The 25,410-nt window shown below is 40.6% G+C and overlaps 1 protein-coding gene across 1 annotated transcript in view; it reads right to left on the bottom strand.

The window, feature by feature from the left end:
- Positions 1–25,410, bottom strand: part of luzp2 (leucine zipper protein 2) — a 149,667-nt gene that overhangs the window by 3,227 nt on the left and 121,030 nt on the right. The window contains exons 7-11 of the mRNA XM_031848593.1: positions 23,992–24,054; positions 18,261–18,335; positions 17,472–17,639; positions 9,962–10,066; positions 6,922–6,996 (exon numbers count right to left, since the gene is read on the bottom strand). Coding sequence (XP_031704453.1) covers positions 6,922–6,996; positions 9,962–10,066; positions 17,472–17,639; positions 18,261–18,335; positions 23,992–24,054 — 486 coding nt within the window. The remainder of the gene's footprint in view (positions 1–6,921; positions 6,997–9,961; positions 10,067–17,471; positions 17,640–18,260; positions 18,336–23,991; positions 24,055–25,410) is intronic.

Raw genomic sequence — 25,410 nt, 5'->3', positions numbered from 1 at the left:
CGTCAAATACCTTGGTTTGATCAGCGGCCATGAGCTTCCAACTCTAGGTACACTCACAGCTCGTATGCAGATGACACCCAAATATACATTTCTGTGTCTTTAAATGATCTTAGACCTGTTGATAGGTCAGTGAAATGTTTAGACGAGATTAATATATTGATGTCAAACAACTTCCTCCAGCCAAATCTAGACTGAGATTGTATTATTTGAGGGAAAAAGTGAGCAACTGTGTTAACATGTTCAGATAACAGCCCTCACACTTAGGACCAGGTCAAAAAATTCGGGGTTATCCAGGATTCTGACCCCAGCTTTAACACCAACACTGGAAATATGTAATTTTTTTCATCTTAGAGACATTGCTAAGGTTAGATCATTTCTCACTCAGGCTGGAACAGAATAAACTAATGCATAGTTGATGTGATGATGTGGCCTTGTAATTTGATGGCATGGACTACAGGGCAATCATTTCACAGATGCTCTAGGCAGCAATACTTTATATGTCCTTGTCAACTTGTTATGATACTAGGTTTTGAAATGCTGACTGGGTGTAGCACCCGTGGAGTGGGACACAGCTACAGAGTCCCGCTGGTTTTCATTCCAGCTATGAAGAAAATTAGCTATATATAAACACACTTGGGAATAAATGCAATTAACTACCTGCTGGGATGGGAAACCAGCAGCTCTCAGGGTTTTTGAAGATCAACTCAGACAACAACAGCAGTCTGTTTACAGTTCAGTGGCACATTGGAACACAATGCAGTTGAAGAGAGAGAGTGTGTGTGTGTGTGTGTGTGTGTGTGTGTGTGGGGGGGGGGGGTTGTTCCTCTTATCCTTCTATTTTCACAAATCCCCGCTAACATTTAAAAAAAATTTAAATTATTGGGCTCCAATGTATTTCATTAATGGAATGCAATTTTCTGTGCTATTTTGAATAATTTAAGTCAGTTTTGGCAATGACATGTTTAAGCACTGCGCACACTCTAGAAACCAATTCCCGAGCAAAGCATCTGTTTTGTGTTTACCAATGTCACTTTGCAGAATGCCTTTAGGCTTGCTGGCTGCTTGCAAATTATTGAGTTACACATCACTCTGCATGGCAGTGGGTTATAACTCTATCACCTGGCTTGGAGCAAAACAAACCAAAAGAGGCAACAAACACCTCTACATTTATCCAATCACTCTCAGGAGAGCTTGAAAGTAAACTTTAAATTTGACCATACTATAGTATATTGGCAATTATGTAATAAGAAAACACTAAGTAGCACATTTTTAACTTATGTATGTTTTGTGATTCAGTGCCTGAGACTGGGTACTCAATGACTCTCACTTCCATCTGCAGGCAAACGATTTCTCACTTAATTAATGCACTCTTGTAGCTTCTTGCCAACCTCAATTGCCGCCCACTTCGATGTGGGTTTGGGATTTTCTTTTTTTGTGTGTCTTATTTATCACCAGCTAAAACTCACTTAAAGGTTCTCTAGATGGCATTCAGAGCATTATTATAGCAGCAAACAGCTACTGGTTATGTAAAGAGTGTGCTGTAATTCGAGCATCTCAGAGCTTTGTTTACCTTTTAGTGCAGCTAAGTTCATGTGCGCGTATTTCTATTACTTGTATTTGAAATACGTATTTCAATTACTTTTGAGTATTTTGTAATTTGTATTTGATAGGGCCGATAAAAATCGAACATAATTTGTAACAAAATACTTTAGAGTGGAGTAATTTTGAATTTAAAATACTCAAAATACTTTCTCCACGAATCAAAAAACTGTTCACGAGTTCAGTCTTCAGATCTTCAAGTTCAACAGATTGTCTGTCAAATTAAATATTTTATCTGAGTGTGACAGATGTCAACTAGCTTGATGTATAATTGATGTCTGGGTCTGGCTACATAGCCTATTGTATATACATGGTGATGGTTATAATATCACGCTAGCGACTGATGCTAACATGCTAATGACACTAGCATGCTGTCTAGGCTAGTGCATAGCCAGTGTTTAGCAAGTTAACTTATCAGTCGAGTAGCTAGCTATAGGAAGAGGGAGATTGGGAGCTTGTATGTTCATGATAACCTTATCAAGAGACGTCTGACCATCTAATCTTGCACTGTATTACAAGTTATGCTGCATCTTCTCAATTTGAATGTCATAATGCCATATCAATTACTGGCAGATAATATAGTTCAGTTAGCCAGGCTATGACAGTAGATGTCCATTTGTTCAAAAAAACAAAAAACCATTAAATATCCAATTTATTTTATTTAAAAGGCATATTATGAAAGTATTCTTAGTTTTATTATTTCATACATCTTACAGTTGGCCAGGTGGACAACATGTCTCAGCAAGATGATGTTCAAGAAGGACCATCAACAAGCACAGATGTGCTTAGTTACACTGACATTCTGTGACTGTTCTTCTTCTTAGTGGGCTTCACCAGAGCTTTGTGTACATTATATAGCCCAAACCTGAATGCTCTGCTATACCAAATTGTGAGAAAACGGAAAATCCAGAAAAAGGTATTTCCTATATTTTAAATACATGTATTGTATTTTGTTACATTTTCTGGCACCAGTATTTTGTATTTTATTTTGATACATTTATTTGAGGGGTATTTTGATTCAAAATACATTTTGATGTATCTTTGCCCATCTCTGTGCGTGCCCCACTGGCTCGTTCTCGGCCGTTCTGTGCTTATGTGGTTACAGCTGATAACGTTGTTGACAGATGGTGCTTAGCGCCGGACCTCCTGTTCCCCCTAAGGTTAGCGCTGTTAGCTCTGTCATCACTGTTGCCGTTGCTTGCACTGTTTCTGCTGTTAGCACGTTAGCTGCTAGCCACCGGCTCATGTTGGGAGCGGTGTGGTGGCAATAGATATGCTCTGAATTTTGCACCATTAAGGACATCCAAAATATTTTGTTCAAGCATGGATTTGTGGAGAAACTGGCCACAGCTGTCAAGTGGCAGCACTACCAATGTCAGCAGTCAAGCTAATTGAAAACAAATATCTGACAAAACAACAACTTCTATGTTTTAACTGCTACATACATAGAATTTTTTTGCCTTCATTTTGACTCATTTGTCACTGTTTTCTATAGGCATGGATAAAATGAAAACTTTAGAAATACTATTTATGTAAGACTATGTTGGCTTTGTGCTGTTACCCTAAGGATGTAAGAAATTGTCAAAAGGAAGATAGCCCTTTCCTTGCCCTGTTTTATTGTGGGTGTCAGTGAAAATGTCGGTGAACACAAATTAACTGACTGAGTTCGACACAGCAGGCTGTTTTTTATGTTTGCAGTAAAAAATCCATCTATATGTAATCATCTTATAAAATCCCCCCCCAAAAATGACTGACGGGCATATTCATTGCTTTTTAAATTATTTTGAATAACAATAAATAATTCATGATTTGGAACAACTGCATAGCTTGCTCTGGTGATTTTTTTCCCCCCCACATTCACTTTTTGTGACTTTTATAATCCCGCTTCCACTTGCACCTTTACCTTAATGATTTCAGGAATGTCAGAAACAAACGATACTGATACCACTGTGCTTTAGAGATGTGATCTATTGTTTTTAAAGATGCCAGGGTTTGCTGGAATGTTATGGAGTTATATTTTAGAAACTTTAGTCTAAAATAATCTTAAAGATGGACTCAAACAAATACACCTCACATTTGTATAAATCGTATACAGTTTAGATTGTCTGCTGTGGCTTTAAAGCCGACACAGTATATCTACCAAGCCGGAACAATGTTATTTCCCTCCGTGTTGTTGACATTATAGTTAATCTGGTTGAAAGTCCAATGTGGGTATGTGGTCTGTCAGCTTGTCGATGTTCAGGCCACATCGACGAGAACCTCTTTGTCTGATCGCTGTGCCCCGGGAAACTGGGTGAATATGTCTCACCTAGAAAAGGGCAGGTGTTGCTGTGTTGCTATTTAAACCTGTCTTTGTGTTGTACAAAAACACAACAGGTGCAAGACCACAAGAATAGCCATTTCTTCCAAAAGCATTTGAACAAAAGGTGAGATGCCACTCAGGTTTCCAGTCAAAGAAAATAAACATGAGAACGAATAATGAAGGTAGAGTAGTGACAGGAATAGGGGGGCACTTTAATGCAGATTGATCCACGGAGAACAGAATGCAAATCATTACTAATCAAATTGTTTACTACACCATGAATGGCAAGTGCTGTGCATGAGGGATACCAACCCACAGCAGTGAAAGAGAGTCGATTGTTGATTCAGTGCTGCAATGAAATGTGAAAATTTCCCAATTAATGAGAAAAAGGATCCACTAGAAAAAGTTAATGTCTGAATAGTCAGTAGCCTAAGTGATACGTCATCTCTTCTTTTTTATCGCTCACAAAAAAAATTAGTTCAACTTTTTTTAGAACTTGAACACAGGGTTCCTGTCTTAAACGTAACATAACATTATAATTATGGAAAACACTTCAAAATAACTCCACAACACTTTGGGACTCAACCACCATTCTTGAACCCCAATGTCCTCGTAAATGTCCTGACTTTGTTTGACCCACTTCCCCTCGTCTTTATCCCACGTCATCATACTCCTGGAACATTTTCTCTCAGCATCTAATAATGCAACACAGTGTCATGGCAGTTTGTGATATAGTCACGAAATGCATTCTATTGGTTTCGTGAATAGGAACAGGAATTGTCCTTTTTTTTGCGTTGCTCGGCACGACTTCTTTTTTGCAATAACAATACATCACAAAAAAAGAGTTAGGTTTAGGCAACAAAACCACTTTATTAGGTTTAGGAAAACCATCCTGAACATTAGGTTTAGGCAGTCGGTTTAAACCACAACAGCACTTTTAGACTCCTGTGTTGGTTTGGCCCATCGTCCTCCGCTCCCTCACATCATAAGTGGTCTTGTTGATATTCAATACTACTAGCAGTCACTAGCTCTGACCATTGCATAGTCACATGAATGCGTTTACTTTTTGTGCACCACAAAAAAGGATTGTAAATGACTTTCCATTGGCAATATTTTCATGCTGAGCAACACGAAAAAAAAACAGGACAATTGGTGTTCATGAACACAAAACAAATAGATTGCATTTTGTGACTATTTCACAAGCTGACACAATACTGGGCTGAATAACGACACGGATGGGTTTACATTGTAGTTACTCAGTGCGTGTCATGAAGATGCTAAAGGGTGCCTTGTGCATCGGTATCGGACGAAACATCGGTGTTTGACACCCAGGGAATAAGAACAGGCGGAAAATATAGTGGCTGTGAATAAGAGAGGAATTCACTGCTACAAGTCAAATACTTCAAATCTAACTTCATGTTCTGCTTGTTCAACAGTTGCTTCATAAATTGCTATTAAACACATAGGGCCAGGGTTTTAGTTGCTATTTTTATTCTCAACTCTTATCATTTTGGCTACCATCTCTTATTGGGGGCGCCAAAAAATTCCTCTATGCAGAAAACCCGGAACATCAAAGAAATCCTCTTTTAGATTGAAAACAAAATGTTAAAATGTTCACCAAATTTCTATTTTTTTCTGCTTAGTCTGGCATCTTGTGTTGATACAGAGCAGCATAAATGCCTCTGCTAATGAACTGCTTTGGACTTCATTAACATGTAACATAATATGTTGAACAATTTCACGACATTACATTGAATCTAAAACGGAGTACCATTATCTTGTACTCCTTTGTGTCGATGACACAGTCCACTTACTTGAAAAAGGCAATCGTATCAAGACTCTATCACTGAGTATCTCTCTGGCACAAAACACACAAGTGAAGGCAAATCTGCCCATTTGTCGAGATTTCTTTTGAAATATTCTCGTGTCTAAAAATGGATCGCTGACACTTGGAATGCAAGACAGTTGCTCAGTTACACAGTATTGCACAGCATGGAAATGAGATGCATTGTTTTGTGGTACCATCTGCCACTACCAAACAGGTGTGACTCAATTCAATGATATGATGAGGGAGGCAGTTATGCATAGGCTTTGGCAGGGCATTGAATATCACACACTGTAGGTGACATTGGCCCTCTGAATATTAGGTTTTAGGAGATTGGTTGCCATCTTTCAGGAATGTGTTGTGGGCGTTGTGTGTCATCTGCTCTGCTTTGTGCCACTTGTGTCGTACTTTGTTGCACACTGAGTTGAATCACTTGAGGGTATGAGTTGTCAGTCTCTGAAGTCACACTGAGCAGGTTACATGTAGACCTGCTTAACATTTCTTTCATCTTTAAAACATCCTTGTCATGCTAAACCTGTTTTTCACATTTTGATGATGAGAGCTCGTTGTCAAAAATCCCCATGAAAGGGTTTTCATTTGAAAGACCAAAACCATCAATGACTTGATTCACTAACAAGTATTTCCCTGTGTAGCCTATTCGTCTGTGCCATAGAAAACACATCAATCGGCCACAAAGTTGCACTGGCTGACATGCTCCTTCATTATCACAAACACTCACGCTGGAGTTTATTTTGAGCAAATACTCATTAATCCACAGCTGGAAATAGACCCCAACAAACGCACTAGTTACTTCTGGTAGAGTCATGTTTGCTAAAAACTACAATTCCCAGCTTTTTTTTAGGAAATTATTGAGCCTTTTTAAAGAATAAACACATTTGTGAACCATTTCTAATGGTTTACCTCTTGAGTGGGAATAAATGGGCTTTTGTCTGAGTGCCACAGATATGGAAGTATTTTAAAACCAACTTCATTGGCGATTTTGGTGCTTTTGTTGGATTTCTTGACAATAAGTAAAATATAGATGAACATCATCCTCATACTGTACGACGTTTCCTTTGATTAATATACTAATCATTTCCTGTGGGGCCAAAGAAGACCGAGAATTCACAACAGCAACAAGAGTCAACTTTGACACGCTTGCATCTTTTATACTATAAATATGAGTCTAGCTCACCTGCTGTGGCTCTGGTAGCTTTTTACTCTCTGGGGCTGATTCCTCCGTCTGATTCTGGGAGCAGCTGCCGCCGGTCTGTGGGAGTAGAGGGAACATATCTCAGTACAGTGTAGAGAGTACATGCTAGGAAGTTGTCAACTTCCCAGCTGTGTGTGTTCAGTGAAAACACATGAGATGAATAGACGGTGTCTTCCACCATTTTGATTTTCACCAAAAAAAAGGTACCAGACGTTCCGCTGACTTCTTATACTTCTTTTATATAATATTCTGATTAACTTTCTCATTTGATTAATGACAGCAATTTAGGTAAGCTGTTCACATGTGTACTGTACGAATACATTTGTATTACTATTAGACAGTTTTCTAGTTTTCTCAAGTAGCCCAACATGTCAAACTATGACACAGTAAGTACGGGGTCAACGTTGTGTATTCAAACGAAAACATTTTAGTTAGTTTTAGGAAAAAAGATCCTGGTTTGGGATAAATATTCTCCATTTGTAGAGTTAAATTGAAACTTAATGTGAACACAAAGACAAACGGAACACAAACAGTCTGCTGGTTGAAAGTCCTGCGTTTGTTCGACCCTGTGTGGGTTTCCCCTGTTTTTATTTTGGTCTAATAATGACACTTATGGGTTTACATCGTAGCTACTTTAAACCCTGGTGCGTCTCATAAAGACTCTAAATGGTGCCTTTTGTGTTGGTATCAGACACCGACGGCTGTGACAAAGTGTCGATATTTGACGTCCTGAGAATAAGCACCAGCGTGCTGAACGGTCTGTTGGTTGGTAACAAACAAACAAGCAATTTGAAGACGTCACCTCTGGCCCTCAGAACTTGAGATCATTTTACTGACTGAAACAATCAATCATGAAATAATCAATACAAAAAGTAATCACTAGCTGCAACCCCACAGGATGTGTTTTTGTTATTTTCTTTAAAACAGAATTGCACACATGGCTACAAGCAGTGTCAATCACTTCACTGCTGCGCTGCACTTGGAGGATGAACACTAAACACAGTTACTATAAAGTCCATGAATTACTCCTCTCTGGTCTTATATGGGAAATCACTTGCTTGAAGCACCCGCTGCACACAAAACACATGTAGGACACGTGAGGAATGAACGCCTGGCTGTTTCATACAACGATGAGACAATATCCGGCCTCATGCACTTTGAAACATATATTTCAAACAGTTAAAGTGTGACGTCTGTCGATGAAAATCATTCGTTAGAGTGCAGCGAACCTATCATTTTCAAACTGAAAGCTATACACGCTCATACAAACTGTCTCTCCTCATTTCCTCCCAGCGTACAGGGGGGAGGACAGGGAGAGATGTGGCTTTGTTCACCAACAAACACGATATCTGAATCTCTGTTTCACATATGTCTGTTCTTATCTGTATCAAATGTTTCTCCCTCTCTTGCTGCAGGATTTTTACAACCCTGCCAAAATTATATAAGTATGGGAGACCAGTGAACATTGTATTTGGCACAATTTCATTAAAGAACAATCACTTTGACACGGATGCCATATAGGGTAATTTCCTCCCTGGGTGGCATCCCCTCCGTAGTCCCCTGTGTTCAGTGGTCTATCAACTTATATCTGTAATAGCTCTTGATAGCCACTTGTCAGAAGTCCTTATGGACCCTGTTCGCTTCCCCTGCTTTCTTCAAATCCTGTTAGTTTTGACAGGGTTAGAGATACTCATTCGGAGCCTTCCTGATAACTGAATACTCACAGTTGCCTTGATCTTAGAGAAGCAACTCTGTAATAATAAGGTACCTCCTCCACGACAAATGTGATTAGGAGAGGTCAGTGGCTGCTTCTCTGTTTCCTCCCTCAACAACTGCTTTCAAAGCAAGGCTCTCGGCTCCCGCAAATGTTCCAGTGAAGTTCCTCAGTGGAAATCTGACCGTATGTTTGCATACACAAAATGTATCTTCACTGCAACTACAGTACTACCCCATGCATATGCGGTTGCATTGCTGGAATCATTGTTGACCCTTTGCTTCGCTAACACTGTGATCTGTTGGCTTTAGCGTCTCTCTTTATCTTTTGAACCTGTTTTCTCTGCTGAGTCAGTTCGTCATCCTGCATACATCCTTCAAACGCATATTGTAGACCCTTCTGTCTGCTTCTCTCTGAAATCGCTTTTTAAATTATTTAATTAAAATTTTTAATTTATTATAGCAGCGGGGGCTGAGGCTTAGTGAAGGTCAATTATTTTCACTATTGATTCATCTGTGGGGATGGCATTTTGGAGACAAAATGTCTAATCAATTAATCTAAAAATCAAAGAAGAACAGCCCCGGTTGATGTCTTCAAAGTGCTTGTTTTATCTGACAAACAGTCCAAAACCCAAAGATATCCAATTTACTATGACAAAACAAAGATAAAAGCAGCAAACCATCACATTTAAGAAGCAGGAAGCATATGTATGGTCACATGACCTCAGCAACTTTTTTTAGCTTGTGATCAGGGCTGATATTACATGTAGATTAATCGTTTAGTCGACAAAATATGGAAACAATTAAAAACCATTTCCCAGTTTCCAAGTTGATGGGTTTTGTGTCCCAAATACCCAAAGATATGTAATTTACTATCACAAAACAGAAACAATGGTTGTCTTTTTAGAGTAGGAAGCGGTTTATGTTTACCGGTCTTCCTTAAAAAAAAAAAAAAATAACAATGTACTATAACAATTCAATTCTTCTAGATGCCATGGTCTGTTTATCAGTGTTTTCATACCACAAAGGAGATTGTAATCCGGTAAAGTGCGATAAGAACTGATTCAACAAAACAGTAAGTGTCAAAGTTGAGCTATAGAAACGAATGACTGTATTATCGAGCTGAGACTTGTTGCAGGTCTTGCACAAAATGTTTCGATTATTGAACCTAATGAAGACACGTGGAGTAAAAGTGGCCTGCCATATATCTGATGAGGGACTTAAGCATGATTCAGTGAACAGATGAACCTCATGGGTACAGGCCCTCAGGTCACGCAGGCTATTATAGTTGATTACTCTAAAGGCTCACCTTTTCCATTTGGCAGGCTTTAACTCCGCCGTCCTCTCTCCTCATTACTCCGATGTTCATGGGTGATTTACTGGCTGTGACAATTCTCTGAACTTTAGAGATATCCTGTCGGGAAAGGAGAGAACATTTCAACTTGGGGTTAAAAATAAAAGGTGGAAGGCTTGTTGATGATTCAGCAGTGGCTTTGGGGTTCTTGCAGAGTAAACAGTTCTGACTCGAATCCTCACAAATGTTTACTTCATACTTGTTCATTTAAAAACTAATTCAGCTTGTTTATTTGAGGTGAATAAATCATGGCTCTTATGACTGTTTCATAACAGGCAGCTAGCTGGAAGGGCAAAAGAAACGGAGTGCTGACAAACTAAAAAGAGAATTATTTAAATAATACAGCTTGGAGGTGAACCCAGTAATATTCAACTAGCAAATAAATATCCAGTACTAAGATCAACTACATTTTTATAATTCAAACAACTGCAATTCGAAGCCAGATGACACAACCACACCAGCTGTTTCTACAAGCAAAACTTTAGCCTTTCCAATATGGTGGAAAGTGGAAATATCGAGTTTCCCTTTTTGTTGACAGGTCTAATTGTTTTATCAAATCAAATGTAAATGCACAGTTGACTCGTAGGTCCCAGATGCTGGACCTTCAAAACAGCATGCAATCGATGTCTGTACGGATTTAAACAAGTTCAGCTCTGAGTGAAGAGTAAGCATAATCCTGGGAGGCAGATTTGGGCTTCATCACTTTGAGGAGCTACATAATGATGGACAGTGATGTTTCAGTGACGTGACCCACTTCAAAAACAGACAAAGCAATGTCAAGATAGTAGGAGGGAAACAAGATGAGCAGCCAGAGATGAAAAGGTTCTCCCCGGAGTATGTAGAGCAATCTATATCACTACCACCTGAAGATGATGTCCGTGTGAAAAAGCGTGACTCTTGCGAGGTTCATGTGCTTTGAATCGGTGGTGTAAGAAATGCTCAATGCTGGAGGCCAAACTATAGCTTTCAGGCGGGTTACATGGGAGGCTTCTGAGAACTTTCTTTTTCTATCTATACTATTGTTGATGTTGTTTTTACTGTGGACTTCGTGTTGTCCTCATGTCTGGAGCACTGGACCAAACGGATCGTGTGGGATATTAAATTTGATCTGAATCTGAACAAAACGACGGTACTCGCTGAGATGTTTCCTTGCCCACCAAATCTCATTAGCCGCTCTCCCTACGTGCTTCATCCAGAGCAAGTACTCTACCTTGTGCTGACATTTTTACGAACGCAGTATTCCGTATCATAGCCGCCAGGCACAACAAAAAGTGTCTCAGCTGAAGTAAAACCCTACGTCTCTAAAGTGCTACCAGCCGGAAAAAAACACTCTTCCGCGGATACGGCCCTGAACTTATGCAGCAGCAGAGCAACTTAGAGTCTGATTTTGTGGGGTCATCATACAGTAGTTGAGGATATTTTTCAGGGGGATCTTAGTTGTCATGTAAATGTGAACAGCATTGCTACAATGAATGTATGATAGAAATGTTTCAAAATGTGGTGTCAAAATAAAGTCAGCGATAGTCTTTGCCTGCAGGCTCCCTGACAAATGAGTTTTGAGAAGACTGATGTCAATAACTGAGTGTGTTGGAGAAAGTTCTCTGCTTAAGGCCCCGAGTACAGCGAGTGCCTTCTGACCCTCTTGCGTGGGGACATTGACATGATTTAGGGGCAGCTCAAGTTGTCACCATGTTGAAGTACAGACTTCTCACTACTCTGGCAACAAGCCGGTCAAAGAGTCGGATTGAAACAATCTGTACAAGCTAACTGTACAGCTGATCTATTGGCCAGTGACTCACGGAGGCGTTGAGACCAAAATTCAACACAAGAAAGGCCAAGCTGTCAATGGATGTGTATTCTGAAATATGTCGACATTTAGAAGCAGTGCAGAAAATATACATCTTTGGCTTTTCCTACGATCATTTCTTTTTTTTTCTTTGCCCCTTTTCACAGTTTCCAGATATATATTTGAAATAATTGAACAGTATAACACAAACGTACTATAATAATTTATGCTTTGTTCAGATACTGTATTTTTTCTTGCTGTCGACCACAATCTGTTCAGCTAGGACCGAACACGAAAGGTAAACTGACTTTGTACAGCAGACATCTCTCCAAAAGTAACCGTCTGTCTTCTGCAGCCAGTCTTCAACACCAGGCTTGTGCACAGTACTTTCCTTAACTGGGTCAAAAGTGGTCTCTTGAGAGCATAAAACAAGATGGTCGCAAGATGAACACAGGCAATTTTAACCTGTCACTGTCGAACTCCATTCGTACTTTGTCAGCTCAAACAACATCTTCTTGGGCAGGTTCAGTAGAAGTGGCTTTACCTGTGGAAGTGCCATGCATTATTTCCTCACTTCTGACAGCATTTGTCAGAATCATAGACTGTATATAGGATGGATGGATGATTTATTAATCCCAAATTGGGAAAAACATTCTTTGACAGAAGCAGGATATCCACGGCAACAGTAAACACACAGTGAATATATATATACCAACACAAGAGATATATTTCTATAGATCGGATGTAGTCACCACAACGTCACCCATTGTTTTGTGGACTACTGTTTTTAAGCCTAGAGTTTGGCGTTTTGGCTGTAGCCATCTTGTTTTTTTTTGCAGCCAGAACTGACATAAGGGGGTGGAGCTATGTATAACGCTAAATAGTTTTAGGCGACCACAATGTCATGTCATGTCTTAAACTGGAATCACACAGTGAAAGGGTGGCATTGAGCAGTGAGGTTACAGATTGCAACTAACTGAAAAATCTTGAAAAGAGACCTTTTTATGTAGATCATAGGTGTGTGTGTGTGTGTGTGTGTGTGCGCCTGTGTGTGTGTGTGTGTGTGAGAGAGGTGCAAGGTCTGAGAGAGTCTTATCTGTGGCTTCTACCACAGTTGAAGGCCCATCATGTTCCCTCAAAGTAAGAGCGTGAAGCTCAAAGTGGTGTCAGTGAGTGCTTGAACAAACATCCCTCTCACCCACTTTGGCTTCTTAAAAACACTAAGCGGATTTCAGTCCGAGTGTGCTCATGAAACTCAAATGTTTTGTCATGCAGTTAATGGATACATTCTACACTGTATACCTTCTAGTGAAGTTCTTAGTGAGCGTTCCCATCTTTGTGGGATGGTGCAAATGTGTTTCTACCATCCAAATTCAGCTGATAAATATCTTCAAGCTACTATTTTATTTTTGCAGTGTCAACCACCTTGAGTTAATATCCCGCCCATTAATATAGACAAGAAAACAATCATAAAAGTAAATAGTAAGTGCTGAGAGCAGGGCAATGAAATGCCCGATTCCTCTTCCGCCACAGTGCTCCGAGCATCTAAGACATCATCTCCCATTATGAAAATTGCATGCTATCGGACCACAAGACTGGGCTCCCTCCCCGAGCCTCTTAAATATGAAGCAACTTCCACTCCAATCTTGCTGATCTCTGCATCCTCACACTAATGAATCTTTCACTAGCAAGAAGAGCTTTGTGTCTCTGTGCGTGTGTGTGTGTGTGTGTGTGTGTGAGGGGCAAGGTCTGGGAGAGTCTTATCTGTGGCTTCTACCAAAGCTTAAGGCCCATTATGTTCACTCAAACTACGAGCGTGAAGCTCAAAGTGGTGTCAGTGAGTGCTTGAACAAACATCCCTCTCACCCACTTTGGGTTTCAAAAAAACACAAAGCGGATTTTAGCCCAAGTGTGCTCATGAAGCTCAAATGTTGTATCATGCAGTTAGTGGATAAATGCTTCCTCCATATCCTAAAAGCTTTTGGAGCATTGTTGTTTTTCTCTTTTTTTCCCCCGATGGTGGTGCCATCCCACCCCGCTGTGTTTTGATCACAAACAATAATTAGCATATGATTAGCCATGCATTTTCAGATAATAACCTCCCTAACTGAATGAATCCAGCCACAATTCACTTGTACTAATATGTCAGGTTCAAAAACACACAACAGAAACCAGGATACAGGACGCAATAATGACACTGCAGGGGCTGCTTCCATGCTGTGAACAAGCATAATGAGGAAAGCCACGTGGTCATCAAAGAGCCAACTTTCTTGACATTTGCCTCTGATGTCAGTGCATCATTACCTAAACTCCTCAGCTGCGGGCTGTTTGCCTCTTTCATGCACAGTGAGTGCTATTGTGTGCTGTTTTTCTAGTACTTAATTTGAGATAAATTTGGCAGTGATTTAAATTAGATTTGACCCACCTCCTCCGCATGGACAGATGGAGCACCCCAGTGATCTTTACAGTGAGGGCGTGCTCAGATTCATCAGACAGCCCGTCACAGTATACAGCGGCTACAGGAGATAATGGAGCTAGCAACGGCTCACAAGTGGAGTGCTGCTATTTGTATGCTAATGAAGTGGAAAGTAAAAACCTCATTAGCATAAAAAAATAAAGAAAATCAACCCACACTATGAATTTCCTTTACTTGTCTTTTCTTTTGAGCGGTGCCCCCCATGTGCTCACAGTACTGAAGGGAAGATATCAGGGAAGTACACTTTTAGTTATAATGGGATCGTCCCGTTTTGGCAGCAAACACCAATAAGAGTTTAAATGTGGATGGGAAAATGTCACTTAGAGAGTATTGTGGCGTATGATGCCACAGCAGGGGGACACTGCTGAGGACGGTGGTACTGATGCATGATGAGAAATAAAGAAAACAAAAAACAATCCTCGGAGGCATGTCAAAAATCTTGGGCACCTACGAAAGAGACGCGGAGTAAATTGTGACCGCTTCAAGGAGAGAACAACCTCTTAAAGTCGGAATTGCTCACCAGGATGGTGGCAGATAAAGCACCGCGACTGCTTTTTAAAAATACGAACAAAGCCAATCTCTGATTCAGACTGACGCGACTGCTTTGTGGAGGGAAAAATAACTGCAGGTACTTTTAAAGTATGTATTTCAGGAAACTAAAGTGACGTGTTTATTCCTTTTGCATTTCAGTTCTAGCTCCTTAGAGTCACAGACATATATTCGGTATATTGACTGGGTAAAATCTTGACATCAGTCCTAAAATGTCGAGCAAAACAAGAAGCAATATCTACACTGGTGGCATAATCCTTTATCCTCTTTCTAGTCACCTTTTTTTTTTAACTCTTAAAAGGGATTAAATCATGAGCCTTTAGTTGAGTCTTCTGTGACCTTGACTTTGAGAGGCTCCAAACAAAGCCTGTGTCAGATTGAGTTAATCGTTTCACAGAGAACAGATTTTAAATCCAACACAGCAAAACTCCCATAATGCTCTCGAGTAATTGGGCTTTACCTCTAAAAGCATCAAGGAATACAAAAACTGGTATAAATGACTTTATATCATTATATCGCTGCTCGATCCAGACATGTTATTGTTCTGAATTGTGTTTGCCCAACTGTTATATATTTGGCGGTAATTATTTCCTGGGCTACATTTCTCTCTGGAGAGTTCATACTCAAGAGTATCAGATTGACAAATAGACATTCAAAAGCAGGTAATAATCGCCTCACACTTAAACTCTCATCGCAGACGTTAGTGCGCTCTGATGTGTGGTGAGGTGAATATTTTGGCACTGAGCTATATTCCATGATGCCACCGAGCTGGGAGTTAGTGTGAAATGAATTTCAATTTGAAGGTGTTTACGCGGGAGCGGAGCGCAAAAACAGCAGCAGCCCGCTTTATCTTATCTGGAAAGTCGCAGGGAAAATGATGCGCCACCATGACAGAGGCAAATCCCAAAATCCACCTTGATTTCCATTTTTTACCTTACAGAGCAAACTTCTTCAGACTTGTTGTAGCTGCTGTGTTTACACTGGGCTCACTGACAATCAAATTGAGCAGATTCTGAGAGGCAGAGGCAACAGAAAACCCACAGGTGCAATTAACAAGATTAATGAGGGCTGGACTCCATTTAGCTCCACCTGTTCCATGGCATTACTACTTTGCACGCTGGCTCTCAGACATGGCCTACTGATGCACCTAAATGGAATAGAGCCATCGTTAATGGCAATAATTGCACCTGTGCTTTCCCCTGCTCTGAAAAAAATCGGAACGTCTCCTGTGAAAAAGGCCCATTGATCCTCTTTCAGGCAATATCAAGGGGGATGTGGGAGTTCATTTTGCCTTCAGTCTGCAATGTTTATTCAAGGCCTCGGTGAATGAAGCTGCCTTGGAAATAATTGAACTTTCCAGCTCTGCAATCAAGCATGATTACTACAATGACACGTATCCATGGCACACAATGTGTGACTTTTTTGATTACAGCGGCAGTAAATTTTCAGCGCTAACATTGTTACATATTTGGATAACAGCATTGTTAGTTCATCTATAATTGTAGCAGTGACATTTGGAATTTAGTTTGAGACTTTTTTATAACGTGTCCACCAATAATAAATCTCCTGGACTGAGCCACTTATCCTAAAAAATATTTTTTGCACATGCAGTAATGTCAGGTGTGTATTTCTTTTTGCCAGTTTCAACTCAAACATTAAAGGTTTTATGTACGAGATTCAGAGCATTAAACCAGCAGCAAAAGCTATTTGCAATATAGCGATATAGTGGAGCAATGCCGTCCTGAGCAGAGAATAAAGTCGCTCTCCTTCTCTGTGGTTCAAGACGAGCTTCTCCGGGCTTTGTTTACATAGAGCTACCGGCCACACGTGCCTTTTAGTGCATGTGAGTCTCTCTGTTGTGTCCCTCTGGATAGCTGACGGACGTCCTTTTACACTGCACTCATACATACGAGTGTTACCGCTGATAACACCGACCTCTCTGGTCCCCCTCCCCCCTAAACACTGTTAGCTCCGTCAGCACTGTTGCTGTTGTTTTCACTGTTTGCGCTGTTAGAACCGTTAGCAGCTAGCCATCGTCTCCAGCGTCGCCATTTTGAGAGCTGTGTGGAGGCATTAGATATGCTCTGAATTCAACATTAAGCAACTTTTACAAAGTAATAAGAAAAATTTATTATCAACAAGCAAAAATGACAAAAAAATCAGAGGTGATGCCCAGTGGGTATTAGATAGTTGAACAAAAGAGTGCCACATTGATTGATTCATTTACTAAAGCTAATTATATTTCTTTGAAACATATGTGAGGTTACAAGAAAATTTGCTTTTTAAAACATTTCAAAAACAGAAAAAGCAGAAATGTAGGGATGTTAGACCATTGCTACCACAACACATTATTATTACTTATTATTATCCTAATTATTGTTAGGATTTAAAAGCCCTATTTCTTAATGATGATCAATATAAACACATTCTACAAATAGAAATGTTATCTCATCATTGCAGAGCATATGCAGACGTCTCACAGTGAGGCTGTTACTTCAAGGACAGCAGGAACTCATCTACAGCAGACATGACAGACTGAGCCCATCACTCCATCGATTCATTAAACATTAAAAAAGGCTGGATTTTCACAATAACCCAGGCCGTATTTTGGATAAACATTAAATCAGATGGAAGTGAGTGGAATACTGAGTTACCTTGGCATGTGGCTGCTGAAAGGTGACTCTGGAGCTGTTGATGAGCGATGGGTATCTGAACAAATGGGTGGGGGAGATGGGAAATCTGTGGCTGCTGCCGGGCTGGTTGTGCAGGACAGCTGAGAAGCAGATGTGAACTGTGTCCTTCAGCGCCTTCAGCTGCGACTCCTGTCCCCGAACAAAGTTACACACACACACACACACACAAGCAGATTCCTGAATCCCTCCGCACCTTCTTCCCCACATCATCCGTATGAGAAATGAACTTAAGCGTTAAAGCCATCGGCCATGCTTTGAAGTGACTTTAGGCAGGCAGCGTTAGGCGAGACATGAAGCAGAACTCGCCAGAGCAATAAAAAAAGAAGTAATGCTCAAAAAATCATTTACTTTTAATCAATAATAATAATGGACAGAATGATTGGTTGAATTATTTTTTTCAGCAGCCTCTGATGTCAGTACTCCTGAGCTGAGCACCAGAACTACCTGTTCTCCACGTGCATTCTTTAACTCATATAACTGGCCCCCAGCGACAGTGTGTCAATAACCACTGATGAAAATAACATTATAGTTCATGAATTAAAGCTGCTGCAAAACTGATTTATACAATCAAATATTACTGCAAATGCTTTTTTTCGATTCAGCGTTGGAAATTGCAGGGTTTAAATGGGTCAGATGAGACAGACAACATTAGTTCAAAAGTACACAACCCACAAATAAAGAAATGTTACATAAGCATCACAATTAAAGCAGAATATATATATATATAGTTTTTTCTGGGGGTTTATTCACCTTATCCAGTGCGGTCTTCTCCAGTTCTTCCTTGGCGATGGTTAACTTGTGCTCCAGGTCCATTAGCTGCTGGCCCTGGAGAAAGACGTGACTTTCTGATCAGTTCAGTTTGTTATGGGCACAAAAAAGCATTTCTCCATCCCCACCTCCTCAATAACCGACCTACAGCGCAAAGCATTGAGCACTCAACTCCATGCACATTGTATGCCTTAAGCACTCAATGAATCCCCTGTGTCTTTGAATAGGAGGGCAATGGGATCATGGCTGCATTGTATTGAACAATGGAGAGAGGTCTTCAGGAGTTTTTTTCAATTGGGCAAGTTTTAATTGTTCTTTGGTGTCAGCTACTATTGGCCATGTTTCATGCTGTTCCTACATGAAGATTAAGACGTTATGGAAATATCTGGAGAGACACTGACAGCAGAAACAACTTAAATCTGATGTAAAATATTCAGTCAGAATTTATTCGGCAGAAAGGTTTCCATAATCTGTTTAGTGCCTCAACTTTTTTTGACAAAGACAATAATCCCCTCAAGTGAGCTTTAAAAACCCTTTTTGCAATTGAGGAAATATTATCAAATTTTGCCGTTTTCTTTCAGCTTTAACTTAAACCTGCTTGTAAACATATGTGAGTGGCTACTGACACTCTTTTTTTGCTAGGATCACAGTGTATTACAATGCAATATCACTGTTGTAATGCATTATAATATGATTATTAGTTACTGAGTGGATATTGTTTGCTTAACGTAAAGTTAAAAAAATAATAATTAAAAGTGTATGCAAGAAAAAACGCACATAATGTTTCATAATTATTTCTTCACTAACTTGCGAACAGGATCTGAATTGTAAGTCGCTTTGGATAAAAGCGTCTGTAATGTAATGTAATGTACATTATGTCACCAGCAGTTATCAAGTATTATGATAATTGACTTTATAAGTCATGATACAATGTTTTATAATGCGTTTTGAATATTGTTATACAACATTATGAATATTGTTAACTGCTTATAATTATACAGATTATAAGTGTTTAAAAGGCATTATGGACTTGGGCTCTGGACAGTGTTACAGAAACTTGTATTGGATCATTTGCATGCAGTCTTTGAGCCATGAACTATTGTTGGGTGTCTTTTACTAGCCTCTCAAAATGAAAAGCTGCATGGGCTATAACATTCTGAAACACCCAAGGTCAGATATCCCAACAAACAGTACCCACAATCTCTGGGGAAAAAAAGTATTTGGAATTTCAGACATGGGTGATGAGATTCTTCCTGGTGAGTTTTAAAGACTTATGTGGTACCTCAGGGAGTTTCGTGACGCAGTGGGAACTCATGGCGTGTTTGCCATTCACGTGTCTGTCACTTCTACCACTCATGGGGCAGCAGAAATGATGTTTAAGTTTTCCCTGATAGATGAGTCGTGCAGTGACAGTCGAGGACAGGGCAACATTCACCACTATGGGTTTTGAAAGAAGCCAAAGAATCAAATCTTTGTCTCAGAAGATCTTTTTTTTTTTTTTTTCCAGTTACAGGGAGCTCAGGACAATCTCACAAAGTCATTTGTAGCCGTCGGGCTGTGCTCGAGAGGGGATCCAAAGGTAATAAAAGTTTGAGGGACAGTACTTTAATCATCAACACAAAGGATTGCATATGATCTCATTGTGGAAAATGGCAGTATTCACTGATACACGTTTGGATTATTTTCATCATAATGGGATCCTGAAGGTTACTTGCAAAAAAAATTAAATAAAACAGTCCAATTTCAAAGGGACTTACAAAATGTTATTGAATATTTGCCATTGCACTACTGGCAGTGGACGGCCTGTATTCATTTCCAGGGCATCAAATACCAATGTACTGTCACGCCCCTTGGCACTAGGCACAAGGCTCCCTTTAGCGTCTGTACGAGATGGCTTTCAAGTAACTACAATGTAAACCCATTCGCCTCATTAGAAGTCACTCAGAGTAAATGCTCCTGTAATGACCAAGTATTAAGACTGAAAAATTCCAGAAAGAGCAGGAGGGAGGGGAGGTGAATGGGTAGAGCAAATGCAGGACTTTCAACCAGGAGAACGGCGTTTTAACGCAAAATATTGAGTTGTTTTGAAGTTACGTTCGTAATGTTTGACGTATTTTCCGTACATTTGTTACGTGGTTTGTATTTTACTTAGCTTACGTACTTTTCTATTCAAACGTTTTTATTTGAATTCACAACATCAACCACGTCTTTACTGCAACCGTAGTGGAGCTACCAAAAGCTCCTTAGAAAGTGAAGCCAGAGGGTCTTGACCAAGCGTCAGTATGTGACGAGTTGGAATGAAAGTGTGTTGGCGGACAATATAATATGATGTTACAAACGGCCAAAACAATAAACAGTGTTTCCCTTAAACCAAATGATTATTGCTGCTGCTATAGAATAGAATAGAAATATACTTTATTCGTCCCCAAGGGGAAATTTGCTATAATAAAATCTCTCCAAACTCACTTCTGGTTCTTGTATGTGAAATGTGAGAATGGCTTACTGATATAAAATGCTGCACTTTGAGCTGACCCATGCACCGCCTCTTCTGCCCACAATGGACTATCTATCTCACACTATATACTTTGCCATTTGCTCTGAGTGTGTAATAAGGACGCGGCTGTGTTTACATTGGAGTTTTTTGCAAGCCCGGTGCATCGCATAGACACTAAACAGTGCCTCCGGGCGTTGGTGTCAGGCGCCGAGGAGCACTGACCAAGCTGCTGAATTTGACACATTGGGAGTGAGAATGGATTGCTCTTAGAAAGTGTGGAGTAATGAATAATAATGAGTCCAGGCTGTGCTCACAAGCACAGAGAAAACAAATCCAACCTGCTCTTAGCTCATGCTCTAAAGGATCTCAAGACCTTGTGTTTGTATGTGCGTGCATGCGAATGTGTAGCATTACAGTTGAGAGCCATTACCATCCATTACACAGAGCATCATCAGCAGATAGTGCTCTGAGAACTGCGGGCGCATGGCCACTGACCCAGAAATGCTGACTTTTAGGGTTAGTGCCTCCAGGTCTAAAGCTCCAATTCTTTGTGCTGAATCCATTACAGAGGTGTGGGGTCAGTAGGGTACTGGCCACTCTGCTAGACGAGGCATGCAGCTACAGCAAGCCGTCATTTTTCTTTCTGTTTTTTTTTTCTAAGCTGGAAGAGAAACAGCTCTAAGGGTAAATTTAAAAGTGGACTGAAGGAGTCAAGAAGATGTGAGGGCTTGAATATGACTGCCAAAAATTCTGTCTCACAGGGAAAACATGGTGGAAGGCACCGTCAGTTTCTCTGACGTTTTTAATGTTTTGGCTGAGCAAGTGAAGGGGAACCTGCCTGTGTGTAGTGTTTACAGTCATGTACTGGGACTGCATAGTTTGGATTCACTAAGTCTTTTTAAGTTGTCCTTCAAATCGAAGGACTATTCATGGAAATGATCCACTGAAAAAAACACTGACAACACTAGCTCCTTCTTCTGGTGTATGTCTTCAACATATGAATTAAACACATTCGCATCCTAACTCGTCACATACTGACACTTGGCCAGGACCCTTGACACCCCTTTATATTGCATTGGGTTGCCCAGCTCGTCAAAGTATGAGGTCGCAGGCTCTGTCAACAAAACCTCTTCGTTGGGTTTAGCAAAGACATCATGGTTGGGCATTACATCACGTATCATAAGTACGGAAAGCACGTAACTTCAAAATAATTGTTTTGGCCATGTGTCTCGAACATCTGTCTCCAGGTTGCAAATCCCTTGTTTGTTTGACCCTCCCACCCTGTGTGGGTTTTTTACTATTTCATCACTCTCCCACAGCATGTTCTCTGGGCATCTAATAATGCCTTGGATAGGTTTACATTGTATTTTAAAAGCCTGTCACGTTGGACGCTAAAGAGTGCCTTGTGTGTCGGCATCTGGCGCAGAGGGGCGTGACAACGCGTCGGTATTTGGCAATGAGAGCAGGCTGGTGAACCTGCATTATTGCATCTTGTCAAAACAGTACCCATTTCTGTTTTTATAGTTCCACAGTTCTTTGTCTTTTATGGAACTGACAGGTACAGGTCAGTTCTAAGAAAGACCGAATTGTTCCCAAGATGAAATAATTTGATTTTTTGACGTTTCTTCATGTTGTCTTGTGAGATTGTTCTGTCTTTGTGTACCGTGACGGTGTGCTGCAAAATGCAGTTTGATGTGATACAACAGCCGTCACAACCAATTCGACTGCTTCCCGGTCAAGGTGCCTAAACTGACATCCCCCCTGTGAAGCTGATGACATTTCCGAATGACTCTTCTCTACTTCCTCCCTCGTCCCCCTCTGTGATTTTTGATCACAGCATATGTGGAATACATATGAGTTTTCAGGACTAGCAGGAGGGATCAGTGGGGTCAGAGATACATGATTCATTTCCCTCTGACCTTTCCATCAGGAAAAAAAAGAGCAGACTGTCATCTCTCAAAGATGGCTGGTTTTAAAATACAGAGAGTACAATGAAATGAGCCTAGACCATCTGAACCTGTAAATCACCACGGACATAATGTTCTGAAGGTCCACATGAAATATCTGGTGACATTGAGTAATAAGGTTGTGTTGTGTGGGTGACTGATGCAATTTAAAGACAACGATTTACGAGCAGTGACACCAAGCAAACAAGTCAATGCATCCATCATTCATGGTCTAGAAATAGAACAAGTAACAGGACATCCAGGGACAAAGTATTCAGGCGTTGGGCTAGAAGCATAAAATTCAGTTCATGAGGACTGAGTCCCTTTTATTCATTTATGTCAGATACAACTTTAGGAAATGGGTCTAATGGATCAAAACATACATTTAAGAAATGACATTGTTCGTGGCTGAAATGTCGACCGATATTTTAACACTGCAAACAAGGCCCGAAAGGTCAGTCCATGTTCCAGTAAATGCCAATAAATATTACTCCGTCGCAATTCAAGGGGCAGTAGAGTATGTGCGAGTGCTTGCAAAGGACGTATGTGAGGGGGAGACACATTTCTGATGCCCCATGAAAACTTCAGTGGCAGTAATTTAAGACTTATGAAAAAGTTTGATAATCAATATTTGGTACCTAGGCATCTGAGGCCAGAAGCAAACAAAGACCCTCCCAATATTTACAGGACCAACAAGTTCTCGCTACCAACTCGAAAAATACAGTCGCTTGGTCAGTGCTGAGTGGTCTAAGACTGATGCCAGAGGGGTACCTAGAGTATCATAGTTTGAAGCTTATGAGCACTGACCAAGCATCGGGATTGGACGAATGTCAGTGAGACTGCGTTGGCCGGACACAAATTCACTATAGGTATCAATTACATCGAAATTAACATTTCCCAGCCATCTCAGAACATCTTTCCGAAGGGTTTAACCTCATTGCATCATATTCTTACCATGGTGCTCACTGGAATGTAGCGATACATGATGCCTGTATTTGTGTCTTGGAGATTTCCTTGTATAAACTTCATCGACCACTGTCCACACCATGTATCCTCATACGTCTTATTTCGGCTCTACATGGATCTTAATGTAAGGAAATCAGAAGACAGTATGTGGCCCTATGTGGACTAATCGCTGGCCTTTGTAATTGCAGACTGAATTAATTGGAGTACCTCCTGTGATGGGATCATCCTTTTCAAGGTGGTCTGAAGTACCCGTTTACCTCTGGTCTGGAGCTACTGTAAAGCCAGCCCCCCTTCAGTTTGAACTTACCTTAAAAATTAAATCCTTTTTCCCGTACCGCAGTTCTTTCAGTTGAGCCTGGATTTTTTTCGACTGCAAGGGGAAGATAAGAAAATAAGTGTTAGCTTATTCAAATAGCGAAATTGGTTTTAGATCACGTAGCAGGATTCTGCCAGCTGCAGCCTTTGTGAATGTTCCCTGGGCAAAGCTCTGGCTTAAAGGAAGGCTCTACTGAGAGGAAGAAAATATCAAATCTCCCCTTCACTGAACTGTATAGTCCACACAATGATGCAGTCATGCACTGGCTTCTTGCCCACTGTCTAAACCTGTATTCCCACTCCCACTACACACATTACCGCCACCATCACCGCACACATGCGCGGCTCCTCGGCTACGGTAAGCAGCGCGCGCGCACACACACACACACACACACACACCCTTACTGACGCCCCCAAAACAGACACAGTGACCAGCAGACATTCACTCTGCTGCTCCGCATCACTAGGCAGATGGAACACAGAGGCTGTCTCCTAGATGGCTTGATACACAGCTAGCCTCACAGCGGCTCATGATGTGAGCATGAACACTGTAAGCCTCCACACAGGGCTCTGCAGCAGAGGGTTTCTATGTGTCTTCAGTGAGGATATAGTTTTTAATGTGAAGCCTTACAGGACTGTAACTGTGATTAATTGCTGTGCAAATACAATCGGCTTGACTCCATTTGAACCTCTGCAAAGTTTGAGTTTTAAAGGAAGGGATCGTCAGTGCATTATATTTCAGTCATTATGAGGGTTTATGAGACCTATTTAAAACCTATTTACCATATATGTTCTTTCCCCAACCTATCTACATCTCCCCTTCAACGTATCTATCTACATCTCCTCCTCTGTATAGGTGTAGGTGACTTTCTATCCATCTGTTTTTATGTTCATTTTGTGCATAAAAAACACAAGTAGAAACATAAAGACATTTTGGGTCAACCCTCCGGTTCCTTCTCAGGTAAACACTCTGTCAGCATTGTTGTTGTTTGCGTTGTTAGCACTGTTAGCTGCGAACCTCCGACTCAGCCGATCGCCATGTTGAGATCCGTGTGGAAACAATCCCTCAATCATAGATTTGCTCTGGATTCCGTACAGAGCAATTTAAAACGTAAGACAAACTTTAGCTACAAAGAGACAATGATGGACAATGACGGAATCACAAACAAAAAGGTCTAAAGCTCTTTTAATTGTGTCGTTCTGTCGTTCCCTCTTCTACTGCAATTGTTAAATGACAACCAACAGGAGAACAGAATGCATTTCCTGGAAATTCTGTTAAAATATGCACTACGTTTGGAAGGAAACATGACTGATATCTCCTTCTTTCTATCCGACTGTCTATCTCTATAAACCTCCCATGCTTTCTTCCTATCTATCTATCTCAGTACTTCCTTGACACAGGCAGTAAAAA

Source organism: Anarrhichthys ocellatus, unplaced genomic scaffold, assembly GCF_004355925.1.
Source record: "Anarrhichthys ocellatus isolate YVR2014 unplaced genomic scaffold, GSC_Weel_1.0 scaffold8, whole genome shotgun sequence".
Taxonomy (NCBI): domain Eukaryota; kingdom Metazoa; phylum Chordata; class Actinopteri; order Perciformes; family Anarhichadidae; genus Anarrhichthys; species Anarrhichthys ocellatus.
This window is presented reverse-complemented; position numbering and strand designations above follow the sequence as displayed.